This window comes from Crotalus tigris, unplaced genomic scaffold (assembly GCF_016545835.1).
Source record: "Crotalus tigris isolate CLP2741 ecotype Arizona unplaced genomic scaffold, ASM1654583v1 scf7180000018413.2111637, whole genome shotgun sequence".
NCBI lineage: Eukaryota > Metazoa > Chordata > Lepidosauria > Squamata > Viperidae > Crotalus > Crotalus tigris.
The window spans coordinates 1980386-2001811 of record NW_024096990.1 but is presented as its reverse complement, the minus strand read 5'-3'; the positions used below and the strand labels follow the sequence as shown (position 1 = coordinate 2001811).

Below are 21426 nucleotides of genomic sequence, written 5' to 3'. Positions count from 1 at the left end.
GAGTCAATCGGGAAAACATCAATCATATACTCAACTTTTATGAGTCAATAAATATAAAGCAAGTGGATAAATAAAGCTGGGAGAAAGGCCTTTGGATAATTAAGCGATGGGACTCTCCCTCTGCGAGATGGAAAGATGGGAAAAAAAACAGATAAAGTCTTCCTTGAGTTGAGGTGACTTAATGAATGTGTAGATGCTGTTTTTGTGGGTGGTTCCCTTTGGGTATTTTGGTTGTTGTTAATTGCAAAGTCGTGTTCGACCCATCGCGACCCCATGGACAACGTTCCTCCAGACCTTCCTGTCCTCTACCATCTTCTGGAGTCCATTTAAGCTCACGCCTACTGCTTCAGTGACTCCATCCAGCCACCTCCTTCTCTGTCGTCCCCTTCTTCTATTGCCCTCAATCTTTCCTAGAATTAAGTCCTGTCCAAAGGGTAGCAGAAAAACGCCTAAGAGGAACAGTCATGATCACCTTTTGCAACCTTTGGACAAGCAAAGTCAATGGGGAAGCCAGCGTCACTGAACAAACATGTGACAAACTTTAACAACTGCAGTGATTGACTTTAACAACTGGGGCAAGAGAGATTGTACAACGGGGCAAACAAAACTCATGCAAATGTCTCACTTAGCAACATGACATTGGGGCTCATATGTATTGGAAGTGGTGGGGAAATACCGACCTTGAATCCCAAGATTTAAGAAACACCCTTTTATAAAGTTTTGATTGTTGACTTACAGGGTAAAGTACAAGCGGTTGCAAACCACGCCCCTTTCAAAGGAAATTAAACTTAATTTCCTGGCACCTTTTCGAAAGTTCTGCTTTTACCCAGAGGGCATAAGAAGCAAGCCATCTTTAATCCACCAACTCCAGCAAACCCCAAAATGGCTTTGCAACAGCCCATCTTAAATCCGGTGAGTAGGGAGAGAATTTCCACAGGGAATTTTTCTTTTGGGTGTGGGGGGGGGGAGATTTCCCCTGCCCCCCAATGTATGGTGATGGGCAATGCAGAGCAGAGACTTAGAGACACTGAGACTCAGGTTGGTCGCCTGTGAGAAGGAGAGAGAGAACGTGCAGCTCATCCAGCACTTACTTGCACCATCTCTCAACAAGGATCAATACGAATAAACAAATTGCTAAGGCTGGAGGTCAAGGATGGGAGACGTTTCATTGTCCTCAGCTGTTGGTCAGCCTTCAGTCTGAAAGTCAGGGAGAAGGAAAAAAGGAAAAAGAAGAAAGAAAGAAAGAAAGAAAGAAAGAATGAGGGAGGGAGGAAAAAGAAGAAAAGAGAAAGAACAAAAGAGAAAGAAAGAAGAAAGAAATGGGAGAAAAAAAGAAAGAAATAGAAAAAAGAGAAAGAAAGAAAGAAAGAAAGGGAAGGAGGGAGGGAGGAAAAAGAAGAAAAGAGAAAGAACGAAAGAGAAGGGAGGAGAAAGAAAAGAGGGGAGGGAAAGAAAGACAGAAAGAAGAGAAAGAAAGAAAGAAAGGAAGGAAGGAAGAAAGAAGAAAGAAAGAGAGGAAGGGAGGGAGGGAGGAAAAAGAACAAAAGAGAAGGGAGGAGAAAGAGAAAGAAATGAGGGGAGGAAAAGAAAGAAAGAAAAAGAGAAAGAGAAAGGAAGGAAGGAAGGAAGTTGTTCCAATGGGGTCTTTCCTGTGAAGGCAAGCTAAGCTCTTACAAGTGTTTCCTGCAAATGGTAGCAACAGATTGACCCTGTTTTGCCTCAGGCTAAGCAGAATTGAACCTGGTCTGTCCTTGGCTGGACAAACATTTGGAGACACACCCCGTCTGTCCGTCAGAAAAGGGTCCTTGGAAAAGGCATCTGGACAGAAATGTTTTTGTGAGCCTGATTTTATTTCCAAGTATCCGGAGGGTCCTCATTCTTGAATCGGAGACCATGTTCATGAAGACTAAACTTAGGAGAATAAAGTAGCTTTTTTTAAAGTCAAGGGAAGCGGTTAGGAGTGGTTTACTCTAAGCCCTTTGCTATTTCCTGCTTTCTTGCTATCAACCACGTAGGAGAAAGTGGGTGTCTGAAGTCGATTCTGACCCACAAAAACACATTCCAGCTGAAACCTGTTAGTCTCCAAGGTGGCCAACCCATGTTGCTCAAGCGGGGTTGCTGGAAGATGGGTGGACTTCATTTCCCAGAATTCCCTAGCTCGTGTTAAGACTAAGTCCCCTCTCCACCGCCCCGGTTGAGCTTTGCCCAAGCAAGCAAACTACAGATAGTTCTCAACTTATGACTACCCTGCAATCCAAAATGTCCGTTGCTAAGTGAGACAGTTCTTAAGGGAGGGTTGACCTTTTCTGCCACCGTTGTAAAGTGAATCACTTTAGTTGTTAAGTCAGTCACACGGTTATTAAGTGAATCTGACTTCCCCGTGGACTTTACTTCTCAGAAGTTGCAAAAAGGGATCACATGACCCCAGGATATTGCGACCGTCATAACTGTGAGTCAGTTGCCAAGCGACTGAATTTTTGATCATGTGACCCTGGGGATGCTGTGACGGTTGTAAGTGTGAAAAATGGTCATAAGTCACTTTTTTCAGTGCCGTTGTAACTTGGAACAGTCACTAAATGAACCGTTGAAAGTCGAGGACGACCCGTACTATGACTTGGTCTGGAGGGTGGACTCCAGTTTCTGCTATTATTTTTAATTTCATTGTGTAGGCTTCCTAGACGTAAAGTCTTAGAGATGCTCTCCCAAAATTGATGGGGAATTTGAACATCAAGGTGGAAGATCTGAAGGTTCTCAAGGGGGTGATAATATCCATAGCCAGAGAGACTGAGGCTGCAGTACAGAGAGTCCTCCACTTACAACTTACAATTCATTTAGCAACCGTTCAAAGTTACAACGGCACGGATGTCCCTCACAGCCCCCCGGTGGTCACGAGATCAAAATTCAGGTACTTGGCAACTGGCATGTACTTATGACGGTTGCCCTTTGCAACCTCCCACAGATAAAGTCAGTAGGTGAGTAGGGGAAGCTGGATTCATTTAACGACCACATGATTTACTTAACAACCGTCTTGCTTAGCAATGGAAATTCTAGTCGACCGGCGACTTGTGGAAGTTGTAAGGAACTCCTGGTGGGGAGCATTACCACCAACCATAACTGGCGGAGGCATAATGGATGTCAACACCGCCCTTCAAGAAGTGTTGAAAACTGCACTTATCCGTGATGGATTAGCTCGTGGAATTCGTGAAGCTGCCAAAGCCTTGGACAAACGTCAAGCCCATCTTTGTGTTCTTGCATCCAACTGTGACGAACCTAAGTATGTCAAGCTGGTTGAAGCTCTTTGGGCTGAACATCAGATCAATCTAATAAAGGTTGATGATAACAAGAAACTTGCAAGGTCGACACAGAAGGAAAACCTCATAAAGTTGTGGGTTGCAGTTGTGTGGTTGTTAAAGAAAATGGCAAAAAATCTCAGGCCAAAGATGTCATCGGAGAATACGTCAAATGCAAGAAATAAACAAATAAAATACATTTGAGTTGGAAATTCTAGTTGTAAGTCAAGGACCACCGATCAATGGGCTTAGGGCACAGATCCGAGTATATTTGAATTCCGACACAGGTGATTTTTTTTTCCCCTCTCCTCTTTATCCCGCAGTGTGTTCCCTTTTGCAGCTCTATTTTTGGAGGTCTCAGCGAAGGAAAAATGATTGTGGTTCAAGGTTGCGTCTTGTTCTCTGCAAAAAGGTTTGTTAAATCTTGATTGCGGTTAAATCTCGATTCCTTTTATTCCAGTTTCACCTCCTGCTTTGAAGCCTATTATTCTTTCTCCCGGCTGGCTGCACTGCAGGGCGTTTCGTTTCGTTCATTTTATGCTTGCACGGTCCCTGCTTGTAAGGAAGGAGGGACTGAAGTCCAAGGGCCGAGTGGCTTTGGAACCAGAGGTTTCGATGTTGCCCAGAGAAAGCGTTAACATCACATGCACAACCTCGCTGGAGCAGCTCAAAGTCCATTTGAATCCAGCATTTTGTTTCTTATCATAGAATCCTGCTGACCTGCAAGGTTATTAGATCCAACCCCTGCCTCCTGCAGACTCAGCTAAGGCAGATATGTCTAACCTTGGCAACTTTAATCTTGTGGAAAACGAAAGGACTCTTACGAATTCCAGAGGGTTTTAGCAGAGAGATTTATTGCGCAGGTTCAGAAGCCATAGCAATAAGCAATTCTGAACCCCGAGGGCCGGGTTCAGACTTCAGTTTTATACTTTCCTTTTTTTCCCCTCAGGAACAAAGGAATACACATTGAAATACACATTGTAATGCATTAGGTCCATTTCTCGCGGGTATACAATGGAGGGTTTGCTACATACATTCTATCCAAGTGCAATGCGCATTAGGTTAGTCACATACTACTAACACAGCACTATTCCAGTAATTATGCAGACACATCATTATTCTAATGATTGTTCATTATTCCACATTATTAAGACTGGGGACTTCAACTCCCAGAATTCCCCAGCCAGCGTGCTTTAAGTTGGGTGGACTTCAACTCCCAGAATTTTCCAGCCAGCGTGCTTTAAGTTGGGTGGACTTCAACTCCCAGAATTCCCCAGCCAGCGTGCTTTAAGTTGGGTGGACTTCAACTCCCAGCCAGCCTGTTTTAAAATGAATAGACTTTGATTCCCAGAATTCCCCAGCCAGCTGTTTTCCTATATTCTAGATCAGATCTAGATCAAGGTTTTCCAACCTTGGCAACTTTAAGGCCTGTAGACTTCAATTCCCAGAATTCCCCAGCCAGCATTAAAGTTGCCACGGTTGGATGCCCCTGTTGGATTACTGTAATGCCCCTGCTGTAGATCATTTTAGAAGTCAAAAGTGGAGCTTGAAGGGCATATATTCAGCCACAGGGCCTTTGGTGTTCCAGATTCTCCGTGAACCTGGTCTGCGCGAATGGAGATATCGCCTTCCATTTCAACCCACGATTTGATGAGGGCAATGTCATTGTCTGCAACACGCAAGAAAAAGGCTGCTGGGGACCTGAGGAACGGACTTCCAAAATGCTCTTCCAGCCAGGGGTCTCTTTTGAAGTGATCATCAACATCAGGAGCTGTGGTTACCAAGTAAGGCCAAGAGCAGAAGGCTCTCTTGTGGACCTCTGGACATTCATAGGGTCCTTAGCGTTCTCTGAGCTTTCTTGCAGATATTTCATTACCAGGTAGGCCATGCCAACAATGTTAATGAAATTCAGCTCACAGAGTACCAGGATCCCCACAATTGTAGTTTCTTCCTCCTCCTCCTCCTCCTCCTCCTCCTCCTCCTCCTCCTCCTCCCAAACCCCACTCTGTTCTAGCACTGATGATGTTACCTAGTTGGATAATAAAACAACTTCAAGAAAACTACCATGCTCAAAGATCACCAAGGAGCCCACAGTCGTCCTCCTCTTCCACCTCCTCCACCTCCTCCTCCACCCTTCTTCTTCTTCTTCTTCTTCTTCTTCTTCTTCTTCTTCTTCTTCTTCTTCTTCTTCTTCTTCTTCTTCTTCTTCTTCTTCTTCTTCTTCTTCTTCTCCTCCTCTTCCTCTTCCTCTTCCTCTTCTTCTTCTTCTTCTTCCTCCTCTTCTTCTTCTTCTTGTTCTTCTTCTTCCTCTTCTTCCTCCTCCTCTATTCCACAATCCCCCCTCCCTTCTAGCATTGATGATCTTACCTACTGTAATTGGGTATGGAAAGTTCTGCAAAAAAAAACCACTAAGCGCAGAGAGCGCCAAGGACCCCCATTTCAACCCTGAGCTACGAATATTCTCTTCCTTTGATATCCCCCAGGTGGCATCAATTTTTTCACTGTTGCCCTTGTAGCCAAACCATCAGGTGATTTGTTCTTGGCTTAGGATGTTGTGTGAATACATAACTTCTGGTTTGTAGACCATGGTTTATGCAGGGATGGCTGTCTTCAAAGCAGCAGGAAGGCGGGTACCAGTATGGCTAGGGTCACAGTTAGATGGCTGCCCTGGGACAGCTGATGGGAGTTATAGTTTAGTGCATCAGAGCGCCTGGTTTGAAAAGGCATCTGGGATTGTGCCCACTGTGGAGGAAGCTCCTTAAATTGGGAAAGGGTAAATTTAGACCAGATTGAATTTAATCCACCCCTCTCTGCTCTCCTTTTAAAATTGAGCCCCAAATTGTGAGTGGGGTATAGCTGTAAATAAAAAACTCTGGGACTTAAATCAACCTTTTGACATCTCAATTTTTTTTATTTTGCTTCCCATTTCAATTTCTTTTTTATTTTTGGTCCTGTTTAATTAATAAATCAAATATGAAAAGGCGATGTCGTGATTTTTCCTTGCTGTCCCCTAGTGGTGGTGCATCAATTCATTTTTGCTTCCCCCCTAGTGCAGAATTATTACCAATTGCATTCTGGATGCTTCCAAATAATTTTTTTTTTTTTATATGCCTGACCTGAAGTCTCATCTCTTCCCCTTTGCTCTTCTCAACAGACAGATGTTTAGGAGAGGAAGTTGCAATGGTCACACAGAGAAGACCTGTGGCTCTAGAGAGTCTCTAGACTCTAGACCATTGTTTCTTAACCTCAGCGACTTTAGTAATAGTAATAATAGTAAAGTTGGAAGGGACCTTGGAGGTCATCTAGTCCAACCCCCTGCTCAGGCAGGAAACCCTAAACCATTTCGGACAAATGGCTGTCCAGTCTCTTCTTAAAAACTTCCAGTGTTGGAGCATTTACTGCTTCTGGAGGCAAGCTGTTCCACTGATTAATTGTTCTCACTGTCAGGAAGTTTCTCCTTAGTTCTAGGTTGCTTCTCTCACCAGCCAGCATGTTTTAAGACGTGTGGGCTTCAGCTCCCCAAATTCCATGCAACTTGAAGCTGTGTAGACCTCAACTCCCCAAATTATCCAGTCAGCCTGCAGGCTGGGTGAATTCTGGGAGTTGAAGTCCACATTTCCTAAAGTTCCATGGCTGAGAAATACCCATCAAGACGTTCTATGTTTGTTTCTTTCTACACATACACACACACAAAATTTCACTTCTCATTCTGTTCTTTTTCCTTCTTTAGGTTTCCGTCAATAGCAGCCAGTTCATAGATTACCGACACCGCCTTCCCGTGCATCTGGTCCAGACTTTGCAGATCAAAGGGGATGTCTCCTTGAGTTGCATCAATTTCACAGGCGGATTGGTGAGTACTGCCACTAGCATCTAACCCCCCAAGTTCAATTTGCCAGCATGGATTTTTTTGTAACTTCATTTGTGGGAAACAAGAAATGTTTGCATTGGTGCACTGATGATGTTGCCTAGTATGGTCATGAGACATCTGCAAGAAAACCACCAAGTTCAGAGAGCACCAAGAACCCCACAGTTCAAATATGAGCTGTAAATATTATCTTCTATCAGTACAGAGGTTTTTATTGCCTGGGTGAATTCTGGGAGCTGAAGTCCACAACATCATCGAGTTGATTTCAGTTGGACCATCATTTTCCACTTTGAAAAGCTCACAGTCAAAACAGCTGCCTTTTCCCACAATAAATCTTCTGTTTGGAAAGCACGGGCTGCCTCCAAAAATTATTTGCTTGGCAATGAAAGTCCTTCCTTATTAGGAAAAATGCTGCTAACTCAGGTTGTCCAATCTTGAATTTGGGATCAATCATGGATCCATACTTACCGCTGCTCCTTCTGCATTTCAGGTTCCACCTCCTTATGCACCTCCACCTTACAATCCCAACCCACCTATGAATGTAAGTAACATTTGAGTGTTTATTTACTTGTGTTCCATTTGCAAAAAAGAAAAAAAAAGATTGAGGCTGTGAATTTTCCAGTCTTGGTTATTAATACAGGCAGTCCTCGTTTAACATCCACTTGTGCGGTGGCCATTCAAAGTTACAATGGCGCTGGAGGAGGAGATTCACCATGGGTGAATCATAGTTGCAAACCGTTGTAGAGTCCCATCATGATCATGGTTGGGGTGCTCGGCAACCAGCTCACGATTATGACGGCCACAGCATCCTACAGTCATGTGATCCCCATTTGTGACCTTCACTGCTGGCAAAGTCACTGGGGAAGCTGGCAGGAAATCACAAAGACATTCCAGTGTCTTTTGTGCTTAATGACAGCATGCGATTTGCTTAATGACATCAAACAGAAGTGCCACAACTGCCCTTGTAAGCTAGCATGTGATGCCACACTTTAAGACTGCATTGCTTAGTGACAGAGTTGCTTGTCTCATTACCAACATTAAGCAAAGCCTACCTGGTCTATATATTGAGTATTTTACACCTTTGCTTAAGCCAGTGATGGCGAACCTTTTAGAGACCGAGTGCCCAAACTGCAACCCAAAATCCACTTATTTATCGCCGGGTGCCAGGTGGGTGTGGCCCACTGGGTGGGCGTGGCTGTGGTGGTCATGGCAGACTGGGTGGGTGTGGCCAAGCTGGGCATGGTCACCTCGATTTTGCTCATGGGGAGGGACGCCTGTGGGGGCCGGGCAGGGTTGGGGGAGATCCAGGGAGTCTCTGGCAGGTGGGGCTGTGGGCAGGAGGCTCGTCCTGCGGGGTGAGGCGGGGCAAGGCGAGGCAGGGCAGGGGTGCCATTGTCACAGGGCAAGGTGAGGCAGGGGCCAGGGCTGCTGCCTGACACCATTGGCCCCCGCACACAGAGGCCAGCGAGCGCATGGGTGCTGGGATGCATCCAGCCACATGGGACCTCAGCGAGTTAGTGGGCGGCTGGTTGAAGAGGGATGGTTGCCATCTCTGGGGCATAGCGCTCGTGCCCACAGAGAGGGCTCTGAGCGCCGCCTCTGGCACATGTGCCATAGGTTCGCCACTACTGGCTTAAGCCTTTGGACCATTATGAGTAGTTCCCTGATGGACCAGCCTCAACCATGAATGAATGGTTCTAGACAAGGAGAGAATGTCCTCTTTTGTTGAGAACTAGGGCATCCTTGCTGGACACCCTTGATGAGAATTCTGGATCTTTTAGCTCCAACTTAGTCTATCTAGATCTCCATAACAAGTGTCCTTTCCTTTCCTTTCCTTTCTCAGAACGTCGGTGGAATGACGGTGTACAATCCGGTATGTGACCTGTTTCCTCTTTTTAGGACATTCCCCAGCAAATGGGTTGGTCTTGATTTCCCTTTGCAATGACCTTTGCAAGCCCCCTGCCGATTCCAGATGATTCTTGAAGGAACATTCAAAGACCTTCCCTGCAATCCAAGTTCTTCCATCTACTGCAAGGTCTAGTGAGTCAGTAGATCGGAGGACTTTGGTTGCATGGAATGTCTTTGAACGTTTCTTCAAGAGCCATCTGGAATTTAACTTCTCTTGGAGATGGGGATAGCTGGTCAAGAGATGATCAACTGTTGGATTTTATTGGTCCTTTACGAAAAAAGCTGGTATAAGAACATGAGAGTTTAAGCACAAGAACCAAAAGGAAGTGGACAGACAGATCAGGTGGAATTCAAGGGGAGTCGAATGGAGATGGAAGCAAAGGAAAAATGAGTAATCATGTTCAGGACTCAACTAAGCAAGTCCTTTATCATGGACTTGCTGAGAACCTGGAGATTGCAAAGTGAAAGTTTTAGTACTCCAAAGTGACCTTGAAGTCTCATTTTTAGTAGGCCTCCTATGAGTGAGGCTTGCTTGGCTGTTACTGACTTTATGGACATATCCATGTATTGGTCTTGGCTACAGTGCAAAGTGAGTCAACACTGCCCTCTTCTGGGTACTTTTGAAACTGCTAGCTAGCCTATACTTCTGATAATCTCCCGTCTAAGTCTAATTGTTAACTCAGTTTGACCCTACTTAGCTTTTCAAAATTAAACTAAGTACTACTACTGCCTCTAGACAAAGGAAGGGGACAATGCCAGACTGGACCACCAGTTCCAAAATGGAATGTATCTAGCTCAACTCCATGGAAAAATAGAAAATGCTATCAGGTCATCTCCATCTTGGTTTTCGTAGTCCTTGGATAGTCTCAGCTTCAGTGTCTACAGATGGTCCTCAACCTATGACCATTCATTAGCGACTGTTCTGAGTTACGACAATGCTGAATGAACCGTGACTATGCCTGGTCATTGGGGATCCCACTGCCCCGGAACCCCAGCGGTCATGTGATTGCGATCTGGACCCTTGGCAATCGTCTTGCATTTACGACCGGTTAGAATTTCCCATGAACACACAATCACCATTTGCAACCTTCCCTCCTGGCTTCCCCAGAAGGTCAATGGGGAAGCCAGTGGGAAAGCTTGTCAGGTCTCTGGGATAAATCCTCCTCATTTGTTCTCCTTTTCCCTTGCACCCCGGCACACCATCCTTGATCCACCCTGCTCCTGTCATGCACCCCGTCACAGCCTTTTACCCCTTCTCACACCTGGCCACGGCCACTTATTGCCTGCCAGTCTGAGACTTGGGATTTTATCCCAGCTTCTCCAATGACTTTGGCTGTCGGGAACCGGCAGGATTTGGTTAATAATGGCAACCAGGACTACAGGCACTGTGGTCATTAAATGATGCAGTTGTGCTTTACAACCTTACTACTTAGAGATGGAATGTCTTGCCCCAATTGCTATTGCCCATATTAAGCTCCTTTCTCTTAAACAGCCAATCTTGGCAGACCTTGGAAAAGTAAGCAGAGTTGGAAAGCGCCTGAAGGCAGGACAAGAAGCAATGGAGGGAAACTCACCAAGGAGAGAAGCAACCTGGAACTAAAGAGAAACTTCCTGACAGTGAGAACAATTAACCAGTGGAACAACCTGCCTCCAGAAGCGGTGAATGCGCCAACACTGGAAGTTTTTAAGAAGAGACTGGACAGCCATTTGTCCGAAATGGGATAGGGTTTCCTGCCTGAGCAGGGGGTTGGACTAGATGACCTCCAAGATCCCTTCCAACATTATTATTATTATTGACCCTGGATAAGGAGGCAAAGACCAAGACGATTACTGAACATGCCCCCAAATCGTCAGATGGGTGTCTGCCATATATGATCAAAGAAATCAAGATGGCAAGCCGCGGCAGCGCAGTCATCTTGACTTTTTTTAAACCATTCTTTAAGGCCAGTCCATCATCAGGATTGAAACTCGCATCTTAGGAACGTTCTTCTTTTTCTTAATTCTTCTCTTCTTTTTATCCTGATCTTTTGTAGACCACCCCATTTTGTGGATCTCTTCTGGGGCGTTTCTTTCCCTCCTGCAAGATCACAATTATAGGGACCATTCCTTATTCAGCAGACAGGTATGTGCACCTGAGGGAAAAGAACGGGGGGGGGATAATAATACTCGCAATATAGCCTGCCTTTATACCTTCCAAGATTTTGAGCGGTGTGGTGGTCCAGAGGTGGAACTCCCACCTCACCATCAGGAGGGTGTGAGGATCGAAGTAGCAGCAGATATTTCTCTCTCTGGGCGCAATGAGAAAAGATCTGCTGTGAACACCACGTAGGTGTCAGGAAGGGCATCCAGCTGGTAAATGCTCAACTCCATTTAGTCGCCCCGACTCCACCTTGATGCAAGGGATTACGGGGTCATTAAGAGGGGGAAAGAACCCTTTAAAGATTTTCTCTTCTTTCTAAAAAGACCTTGGTTATTGTCTGGTTTTTGTTTCCCAATTTCTTACTAAATATTCTGTGTTTAGCCACTTACACAGCTGTTGCTGAAGTCTTTCTCATGTTCCCTGCCTCAAAATATTAGAAATCTGTGCCGCAATTTTTAGAAAGCCTACAGGGGGGGGGAAGTCCTTCAAAGGCAACTACACCAACTTAAAGACCCCCCCCCCCAAAAAGAAACCAAATTGCCCCTCCTGGGGCTAAATTAGCTAGAAATCAAAAGTTTAGTGACATCTGAATTGAAGATCCTGGACGGAAAGACCACCCATCCACATTCATTTGATGTATTTTTAGCAAAGGGGTTTGCAGTTCCGATTCCTGGGTTTCTTCCAAGGGCAATTTAGCGTGTCCCTTGAAGTAACCAACGTGCTTTCCTTGGATCCAGATTTCACGTGAACCTGAAAAACATCCTGATGGGCAACATCGCCCTGCACGTCAACCCCCGGTTCAAAGAGGGAGCCCTGGTCCGGAATTCGTTCATCAACGGCTATTGGGGAAGCGAAGAGAGAAATATTGCCTTCCTGCCATTCTGCCTTGGACAGACCTTTCAGGTAAGACCAGTATCCTTGGGATAAGAATTCGCTTTGTGCCATTTCAGGGTCGGCCAGAAAACCTATATCAAGGTTACTTTCAAGAAAATGGGAGATCGGGAATTCTAGTCCCTCCTTAGGCATGAAAGCCAGCTGGGCAACTTTGGGCCAATCACCAGGTGATGGTGAATTCTAGTCCCTCCTTAGGCATGAAAGCCAGTTGGTTAACTTTGGGCCAATCACCAGGTACTGGTGAATTATAGTCCCACCTTAGGCATGAAAGCCAGCTAGTTAACTTTGGACCAATCACCAGGTGCTGGTGAATTCTAGTCCCTCCTTAGGCATGAAAGCCAGCTGGTTAATTTTGGGCCAATCACCAGGTACTGGTGAATTCTAGTCCCACCTTAGGCATGAAAGCCAGCTAGTTAACTTTGGACCAATCACCAGGTGCTGGTGAATTCTAGTCCCTCCTTAGGCATGAAAGCCAGCTGGGCAACTTTGGACCAATCACCAGGTGCTGGTGAATTCTAGTCCCACCTTAGGCATGAAAGCCAGTTGGTTAACTTTGGGCCAATTACCAGGTGCTGGTGAATTCTAGTCCCATCTTAGGCATGAAAGCCACCTGGGTAATTTTGGGCCAATCCCCAGGTGACGGTAAGTTCTAGTCCCACCTTAGGCATGAAAGCCAGTTGGTTAACTTTGGGCCAATTACCAGGTGCTGGTGAATTCTAGTCCCATCTTAGGCATGAAAGCCAGCTGGGTAATTTTGGGCCAATCCCCAGGTGACGGTATGTTCTAGTCCCACCTTAGGCATGAAAGCCAGCTACTCTACTCTTCTTGCAAATGAGTGGATTAATTAAAAAAAAAAAACAGAATAAAAATGTCTCCTGCTTTCTTTGACCGTTAGCTGGAGATCATCTATCTGCAGAACTGCTACGAGGTGATGGTGAACGGGCAGCTGAAATTTGAATACTATCATCGGATCCCTGCCTCTCAAGTGGATCAACTGGAAATAGCCGGAGACGTGAAGCTTTCCTGCGTGCAGTACTGATCACCCTCTGTGAACTGTCGTGTCCTGTTTCGGCTCTGGGTTTTGGTGGAGAGAGAGAGAGCAAGATCCCCCAGGTTGCCGTTCCCATGTCCCTCTTCCAGACCAATGTGCCTGCTCAGGTTTCCATCATGCTTGCAAAATAAAATCCCTCCCCCATCAATTAAAAGAAGCCTGGAGTATGTGGTCCCCATAGAGAGGTGTGGATTATTTGATGTCGGCCTCCCCAGGTGCAAAGAGACAGGAATCACAACCAATGGGTAATTTCCGCGCTACAGATAGTCCTCGACTTAACAGCCCCAGTCAAGTCCAAAATTCTCCCTTGCTAAGCGAGACAGACGTTAAGTGGATTTTGCCCCGTTTTTAACCACCTTTCTTGCTACTGAATCCCTGAAATTGATAAAGTTAAAAACCCGGTCGTTAAGCAAATCTGGCTTCCCCCTTCACTTTGTCAGGTGGTCGCAAAAGGGGATCACGTGACCTTGGGACGCAGCGACGGTCATAAATAGGGGCCAGTCGCCAAGCAGCTGAACATGGAGCACGTGATCATGGGGACGCTGCAAAAGTCGTTAACTAGGAAAACTGGTCATAAGTCCCTTTTGTCATTGTCGTCATTTTGAACGGTCGCTAAATGAAATGTGGTAAGTCAAGGACTACCTGTCCGCTGTGCTGTTTGGGTCAAAGCTTTTTTTTTTTTCCCCAACCAGACATAACGAAAAGACCTATAAAGCAGCAGAAGGCAAAGACATGAAGAATTAGTGGGTTTTACCACGATGTAAAAAAGATGCTGAGACTCTAGAAAGAGTACAGAGAAGAGCAACAAAGATGATTAGAGGACTGGAGGCTAAAATATATAAGGAACGGCTGCTGGAATTGGGTAGGTCTAGTTTAACAAAGAGAAGGATGAGGGGGAACAGGATAGCAGTGTTCCAATATCTTAGGGGCCGCCCCAAAGAAGAGGGAGTCAAGCTGTTCTCCAAAGCCCCTGAAGGCAGGACAAGAAGCAACAGATGGAAACTAATCAAGGAGAGGAGCAACCTGGAACTAAGGAGAAACTTCTTGACAGTTAGAACAATTAACCAGTGGAACAACCTGCCTCTGGAAGCAGTGAATGCTCCAACACTAGAAGTTTTTAAGAGACTGGACAGCCATTTGTCCAAAATGGTGTAGGGGGTTGGCCTACACCATGAGGGGGTTGGCCTCAAAGGTCCCTTCCAACTTTTTATTATTATTATTAATATTATTATTATCAGTTCTTGCTCAGTTACCCTTCTCTGGAGAAAGCTTTGAGGCTGGGAATGGTGGAAAGGAAGAGCAGATGACCAGCACAGTACAAGGACTCCATTATAGTGGTAGAGTTCCTACTAGAGGGGGATCAATTCATCCCCCTCCCATGAATTACTTGGAAGAACTGAAGAATCAAGTTTGAGATGTATCATCCTGCAGAAAATCTATTTTTTTGCACTAAAAAGAGTTGCAAGTCAATGTTTTTCTTCCCCCTCCCTTTCCCCTTTGTTTCTTTCTCTTCCTTTTTTCTTCCCCCCTTCACACTATTTTCATTTTCTTTTGTATTTTATACCTTGAAAAGAATCAATTTATTAAAAATCAATCAATCAATCAATGCTTCTAGATCAGGGGTAGGCAACCTGGGCTCTTTTATGACTTGTGGACTTCAACTCCCAGAATTCCTGAGCCAGCCATGCTGAGGGGAAAGGGAGAGGTTTCCAAGCTGAGCCATGCTGGCTCAGGAATTCTGGGAGTTGAAGTCCCCAAGTCATGAGGGGGCCATAGTTCCCCCATGCTGGCTCAGGAATTCTGGGAGTTGAAGTCCACGAGTCATGAAGGGGCCATAGTTCCCCCATGCTGGCTTAGGAATTCTGGGAGTTGAAGTCCACAAGTCATAAAGGGGGCCATAGTTCCCCCATGCTGGCTCAGGAATTCTGGGAGTTGAAGTCCACGAGTCATAAAAGAGCCAAGGTTGCCTACCCCTGTTCTAGATCAACAAGGGGGCGAAGCAAAACCTTCAAACAGGGCCTGTGGATTCGGTTTTTATGAACCAGCAGTGCAGATTTTCAGAATTCATTCTACTTCACTCTTGGCAATAGCAACCCTATAGAAGAGCATTCAGGTCCCTAAATTTAAAGAGTGACAGCAGAAATAGGGGCACCGTGTGAAGATCTGAACGGAAAGATCACCTATGGAGAATGGGAGAAGGTCTAGCTACGAGGTCACCAAGAGTTGATAGCTCACAAACAGGACACCATCTCCACAAACACTGACCTTGCTGTGTTTTAATCACTATCAGCTACAATTGATTTATAGTAGATCACCACTCCCTTGATTTACATCCCTCCTGTGAAATTAAATCAGTTATTATTTCATTTTCCTTAGTCCTGCTCAAATCATACATTCCCTCGAAATGAATAAGCTAAGTGCATAGATAGATGAAGGCAGCTGAGCATCTTCGGACAAACTCCCACGAATCTGATACGATTCTACATTTACACGCTCCTTAAGTGCCTCCAACCTTGTGCAACCAAGTCTACATTTTTTTAAGATATTATGGGAAACATTAGCCAGGAGAAGACGACTCTCTTGAAATGGGATCATCCTTCTTTCCCCAAAAACAGTGAAAGCAGTTTTAGCGTGTTTAGTGTGTTTTAGCGCGATAGAGGACCTACTGTGATTTAAGTAGCAAAGAGAAAGCAAAGATTTCTTTTTCCTGGACAAATAGTTCAGCCTATTTCAGTTTTCTGCTGAGTTCTTACAACCAGGATCCCCTCTAAGCTCACCCCCTTGAACAGCCGTGTTCAGGAAGCAGTCTGCGTGTCAAGTGTGTGCTGAAGAAGGCAGCTCTATCTGGATATCAGGTAACAAACTGCAGCTGTTAATAATGTCTATCTTGTCCGCCACGGCCCGCAGGTCCTCCAGAACCAGCCGGATGTTGTGTGAAGCGTTGATGATGCCATTTTGGGAATTGCTCAGCTGTCCAGTAATGGCTCCAATCTCCTTGATGGCGGTTTGGTAGACTTGCTTGATGGTGGCGTTGATGTCGTAGTATAAGCGGGCGTTGCTCTCCACCAGCTTCTGCTGCAACAGGGTGCTGTATCGGCCCCGGTGTTTGATGTGGAGGGCGGGCTTCTCCTCCACGGCCGTGGGAGACTCCGAATCTTCGTTCTTGTAAACGATCAGAGGAGGCAAATCTGCCGCGATCAATTTAGCCTCGGTTTTCGATCCAGCAGGACTTTGGGCTTCGTTTTCCTCGTCTGTTTCAGAGGCTTCCCCAGCGACTTGCACTCCCGAAGGGCTGCCGAAAGCCGCTTGATGGGAGGCGGAACAATTGATTTCTTCCTCCGAGTCGGTTTCTGAGGCTTCACCCTGGATGACGGTTTTGTACCCCGGAGAGATCATTTCTGGATCACCTTATAAGAGGAAAGGAAGCAGAGTTGAGCATTGGAGAGGCAGGCCTCTAGGAAGACTCTTTCTGTTCTGGAATACACGCCTCAGATAGAACATATCTGCAGTGGATTAATCCCTGGAGATCTTGAGACGTGATTAGTTCATGAGTGTTAGCAAACTACTACGCGGATCTAGCAGATTCAGGGGATGAGGACCCTGTTTGTGAGGATAGTGACCGGGTCCGTGCAGAACGGAACAAGTAGTCCTCGACTTACCAGTTCATTTAATGACCATTCAAAGTTGCAACGTCACTGAAAAAACCATGGACCACTTTGCACCATTACCACCTTTGTTGCCTCCCCATGATCATGGGATCAAAATTTAGAGACTTGGAAACTGACTCCTATTTATGACCGTTGACCTGTCCCAGGTCATTTGATCTCCTTTTGCAACCTCAGTGGAGAAGCCAGATTAACTTAACAACCAGGTTACAGAGTTATCATCTGCAGTGATTCTCTTAACAACCGTGGTAAAGGTCGTAAAATGGGGCAAAAACTCACTTCAATGTCTCACTTAGCGACAGAAATTTTAAGCTCAATTGTGGTCATAAATTGAGGATATCCCTTTTGTTGGGATGTGGCTTAGCGCAGGGGTAGGCAACCTTGGCTCTTTTATGACTTGTGGACGTCAAGTCCCAGAATTCCTGAGCCAGCCATGCTGAGGAGAAAGGGAGAGGTTTCCAAGCTGAGCCCTGCTGGCTCAGGAATTCTGGGAGTTGAAGTCCACGAGTCTTAAAGTTGCCAAGGTTGAGAAATACAGGCCCAGGCCAGGGGTGGGCAAGCTTGGCTCTTTTATGACTTGTGGACTTCAACTCCCAGAATTCCTGAGCCTGCCATGCTGAGGAGAAAGGGAGAGGTTTCCATGCTGAGCTATGCTGGCTCAGGAATTCTGGGAGTTGAAGTCCACGAGTCATAAAAGAGCCAAGGTTGCCTATCCCTGGCTTAGCATGACATGACGTTACCCGGTCGGATCATGAGACATCTGCAAACAAACCACCAAGCTGAGAGAGCAGCAAGGACCCCACAGCCCTCCTCCGCTTTTCCTCCTCCACTCCGCAAACCCCACTCCCTTCAAACACTGATGATATTCCCTAGTTGGGTCACAAAACGTCTACAAGAAAAAAAAAACAAGTTATGAGAGCACCAAGGACCCCACATTGAAACCTTGAATCTCAGAAATTGTTTCTCAACAAATGGGGAGGGGAACAGCGGCTGGGAATTCTGGGCTCGGCTAAGGACCCACCTGACTTCTCCATGTCCTCTCCTGCAGGGGGTGGATGGGTCCCCGTTGTGTGCAAAGGGAGTCCATTCCCAAGTGTACATGCAAAAGAGTCTAGGTCAGGGATGTCCAACCTTGGCAGTCAATCAATCAGAATAGAGCTGGAAGGGACCTCAGAGGTTATGATGATGATGATGGAAGGGACCTTGGAGGTCATCTAGTCCAACCCGCTGCTCAAGCAGGAGACCATACACCATGCCAGACAAGTGACTGTCCAATCTCTTCTTAAAAGCCCCCAGGATTGGAGCACCCACAACTTCTGGTGGCAAGCGGTCCCACTGGTGAATTATTCTCACGTTCAGGAAATTTCTCCTTAATTCCAAGTCGCTTTCTCTCCTTGGTTACTTCCCATGCATTGTTTCTTGTCTTGCCTTCGGGTGCTTTGGAAAACAAACTGACACCCCCCCCCCGCCGCTCTTCTTTGTAAGTTTAACTTAACTTGGCCACTTTAAGACCTGTTGGATTGCAAGTCCCAGAATCCCCTGCGGGAAGGAGAGGTTGAAGGAGTTGGCTGGGGGATTCTGGAAGTTGGAAGCCCCCCCAAGTCTTAAAAGTTGGCCAGGTTGGACCCCACCCCCCGCCTAGGCTGGGATTGCTGTAAAGGATTCCAGTTGCTACTGTTACTGCTGTTGCTACTGTTACCATTACCCACCCAGCAATCCAGACACTCACCTTTCCAACCAGGAAACAGCCGCTTCCTCTTGGCGGATCACCTGACAGATCACGTGATCATTCGCCCACCCACCCATGCCCGCGGGGGTTCATCTCTGCTGCGCATGCGCTTGGAGAGGGAACCGGGGGTTGCGCGTAGAGAAAGGCGCTGGGGAGGGAAAGGGGTCTGCGTGCGTCGAGGTGTCCGCCTGGGGAGGGGGCTCTCTGGGCCCCAGCGATGGAGGCTGGGGTCTTCGTCCCCCACTACCACCCAAGGACAGGCCCATCCCCTCTCCCCCCCCTCGTCTAGTCCCGTGGCTGCTGAGCCTTTCCGAGTGCGCAGGCGCCGCGTGTGGCGCTCCGAGGCTAGCAATGCAAAATTGCAAATACGTTAAAAAAAAAAACCTTCAAGTTTTGACATAGATGAGAATCTGGAGGGAGGGAGGAGCTGGAAGTGCAGCCAGCTGGGTGTGTGTTAAGACGGGTGGATTTGGACTCCCAGAATTCCCCAGCTAGCATGCTCTTTCAGTTGGGTGGACTTCAACCCCCAGAATTCCGCACTCAGCTTTTTGCTGTGTTCTAGATCAGGGGCTTCCAGTCTTGGCAGCTTTAATACCTCTGACCTTCTAAAAGTTTGGAGGGAGGGAGGAGCTGGAAGGGCAGCCTCAAAATTCTCCCGCTGGGCTGTGTATGATGGGTGGATTTCAACTCCCAGAATTCCCCAGTCAATGTGTTTTAAGATGGATGGGTTTGGGAGCCCTAGAATTCCCCAGCTGGCGTGTATTAAAATGGGTGGACTTTGACCCCCAGAATTCCCAACAGTTGTCTTTTTAAGCTAGGACTCAGAGGTAGGCAACCTTGGCTCTTTTACGACTGGTGGACTTCAACTCCCAGAATTCCTGAGCCAGTGTGACTCACCTTGGAAACCTCTCCATTTCCCCTCAGCATGGGTGGCTCAGGAATTCTGGGAGTTGAAGTCCAGCAGTCATAAAAGAGCCAAGGTTGAGAAATACAGGCCTAGGCCAGGGGTAGGCAACCTTGGCTCTTTTATGACTTGTGGACTTCAACTCCCAGAATTCCTGAGCCAGCATGGCTCAGCTTGGAAACCTCTCCATTTCCCCTCAGCATGGCTGGCTCAGGAATTCTGGGAGTTGAAGTCCACCAGTCATAAAAGAGCCAAGGTTGCCTACCCCTGAGCTAGGTGGATTTGGCCTCTCCCAGAATTCTGGGATTTGAAGTCCACCCGTCTTAAAAAGTTGCAAAACTTGAGAAACGCTGAGATCTTTTGAGGAGAGGCCTGCTCTGGATACAGCAGAACAGTTCCCTCCACTTTCAAGAGGAATGTCTTTTCTCCTCCATTTTTTTTAAAGCAAGGAAAAAGCCTCAATATTTGGCGAAAATGGGCATTTCTGGCAGCCCTTCACTGCCTGGCATAGCAGTGCTCAGCTGGCATCAACAGCAAGCCTCTCTTTAAAAGTGGATATCCACCCCAGCTTAAAAACACTCTGGCTTGGGAATTCTGGGAACTGAAGTCTTAAAGTTGCTAAGGGTGAGAAAGGCCGGTTTAAGGTTGAAGATGGCCATGGGCAGTAGCCTCTTTAATAGCCAGTGGCTATTGATGCCGGTATAGGAAGAAGAACTGTTGATGAAGACTTTTCATGCAAACCCACGTCCTGCCAGCTCTTTTCTCAACCACACAGCTTCCCCCTGTTTACACAGCAAGTGAAGAGTGTGGTGCAGAATCAGGAACCGCAAGAGAAGAAGGAAGAATGAAAAACTCGCTATCCTTAGCGTGCTGAAAAAGGTGCAAAAACGAAACCACCGTGTGTTACTCTGCTTCCTGTATTTTCTCTGAAGTGGTCGGGAGTAGGTCGAGCTGTAGTAGGAGGGCGTCAGCAGGTGCTAAGAAACCGTGGTTAGAACCGGAGAGGAAAGAGAGCAAAACACTTGCAAACACAGCATATCTGCGTCTCTCAATCTCAGCAACTCCCAGAATTCCCCAGCAAGCAATGCAGGATGGAGAATCCTGGGAGTTGAAGTCCATGCATGCTGTCCAGAGAATTCAGGCAGTTTACACATGCTGGGTGGGGAATCCTGGTAGTTCACACACTGGCTGGGGAATTCTGGGAGTTGAAGTTCACACATGCTGGCAGGGGAATTCTGGGAGTTGGAGTCTGCACATGCTGTCTGGAGAATTCTGGGAGTTGAAGTTCACATGCTGGCAGGGGAATTCTGGGAGTTGAAGTCTGCACATGCTGTCTGGAGAATTCTGGGAGTTGAAGTTCACATGCTGGCAGGGGAATTCTGGGAGTTGAAGTCTGCACATGCTGTCTGGAGAATTCTGGGAGTTGAAGTTCACACGCTGGCAGGGGAATTCTGGGAGTTGAAGTCCAGGAATGGTGGCTGGGGAATTCTGGGAAGTCCACATACCTTAAAAGTTGCCCAGATTGAGAAATGTCAGATTAGGGATTAGGCACCCAGCCCCTTCTGTCTGTCATCTGATGCCATTTTTAATGACTATTTTTTGACTCAACAACTTAATTTTTCAGCCATTAATTTGCAAATTAATGCAATTCCTGGCTTTTGTCCTTTCTGCATAGGTGCTTGGTTCATTTTCAAATTACAGCCATGATAGTCAATATTAGCCTAATCTTGCATTTTCAAATTTACTCTATTCAGAGATAGTTTTGAAGGTAAATCAGAACCAAGCCTTGTTAGAATTTATGGATTAAAACTAACACTTTGAAATGTACCCACATACTTGCTGATAACTGAAATAGGAGGACCAACTACACTGGTGTCATATTGCTGTGGCAACATCCACTAGCCAACATGGGCCACTTTATAATGCCTTGGTAAGACCACACTTTTTGGTCACCGCGATATAAAAAAGATGTTGAGACTT

General features: G+C 46.4%; 2 protein-coding genes and 1 pseudogene across 3 annotated transcripts; 2 read left to right on the top strand and 1 right to left on the bottom strand.

Moving 5' to 3' along the window:
* Positions 1 to 769: 769 nt before the first annotated feature.
* On the top strand, positions 770 to 13328 carry LOC120312036 (galectin-9-like). The gene is made up of 9 exons (XM_039352241.1): positions 770 to 912; positions 3614 to 3702; positions 4879 to 5074; positions 7021 to 7140; positions 7646 to 7696; positions 8999 to 9028; positions 11097 to 11185; positions 11941 to 12106; positions 12993 to 13328. Exons 1-9 carry the CDS (start codon positions 883 to 885, stop codon positions 13134 to 13136), a joined length of 915 nt encoding a protein of 304 aa, XP_039208175.1. The 5' UTR covers positions 770 to 882; the 3' UTR covers positions 13137 to 13328.
* LOC120312037 lies at positions 2634 to 3498 on the top strand (annotated as a pseudogene).
* A 2070-nt stretch (positions 13329 to 15398) lies between the features above and the next one.
* On the bottom strand, positions 15399 to 18619 carry BLOC1S3 (biogenesis of lysosomal organelles complex 1 subunit 3). 2 transcript variants are annotated; one of them, XM_039352240.1, is made up of 2 exons: positions 18543 to 18619; positions 15399 to 16555 (listed from the first exon to the last, which is right to left on the bottom strand). In XM_039352240.1, the coding sequence occupies exon 2, from the start codon at positions 16542 to 16544 to the stop codon at positions 15963 to 15965; it is 582 nt and encodes a 193-aa protein (XP_039208174.1). In that variant the 5' UTR covers positions 16545 to 16555; positions 18543 to 18619; the 3' UTR covers positions 15399 to 15962. The 2 variants fall into 2 exon arrangements, with proteins under 2 accessions (XP_039208174.1, XP_039208173.1); XM_039352239.1 differs by lacking the exon at positions 18543 to 18619 and adding an exon at positions 17835 to 18283.
* Between the last annotated feature and the right edge of the window lie 2807 nt (positions 18620 to 21426).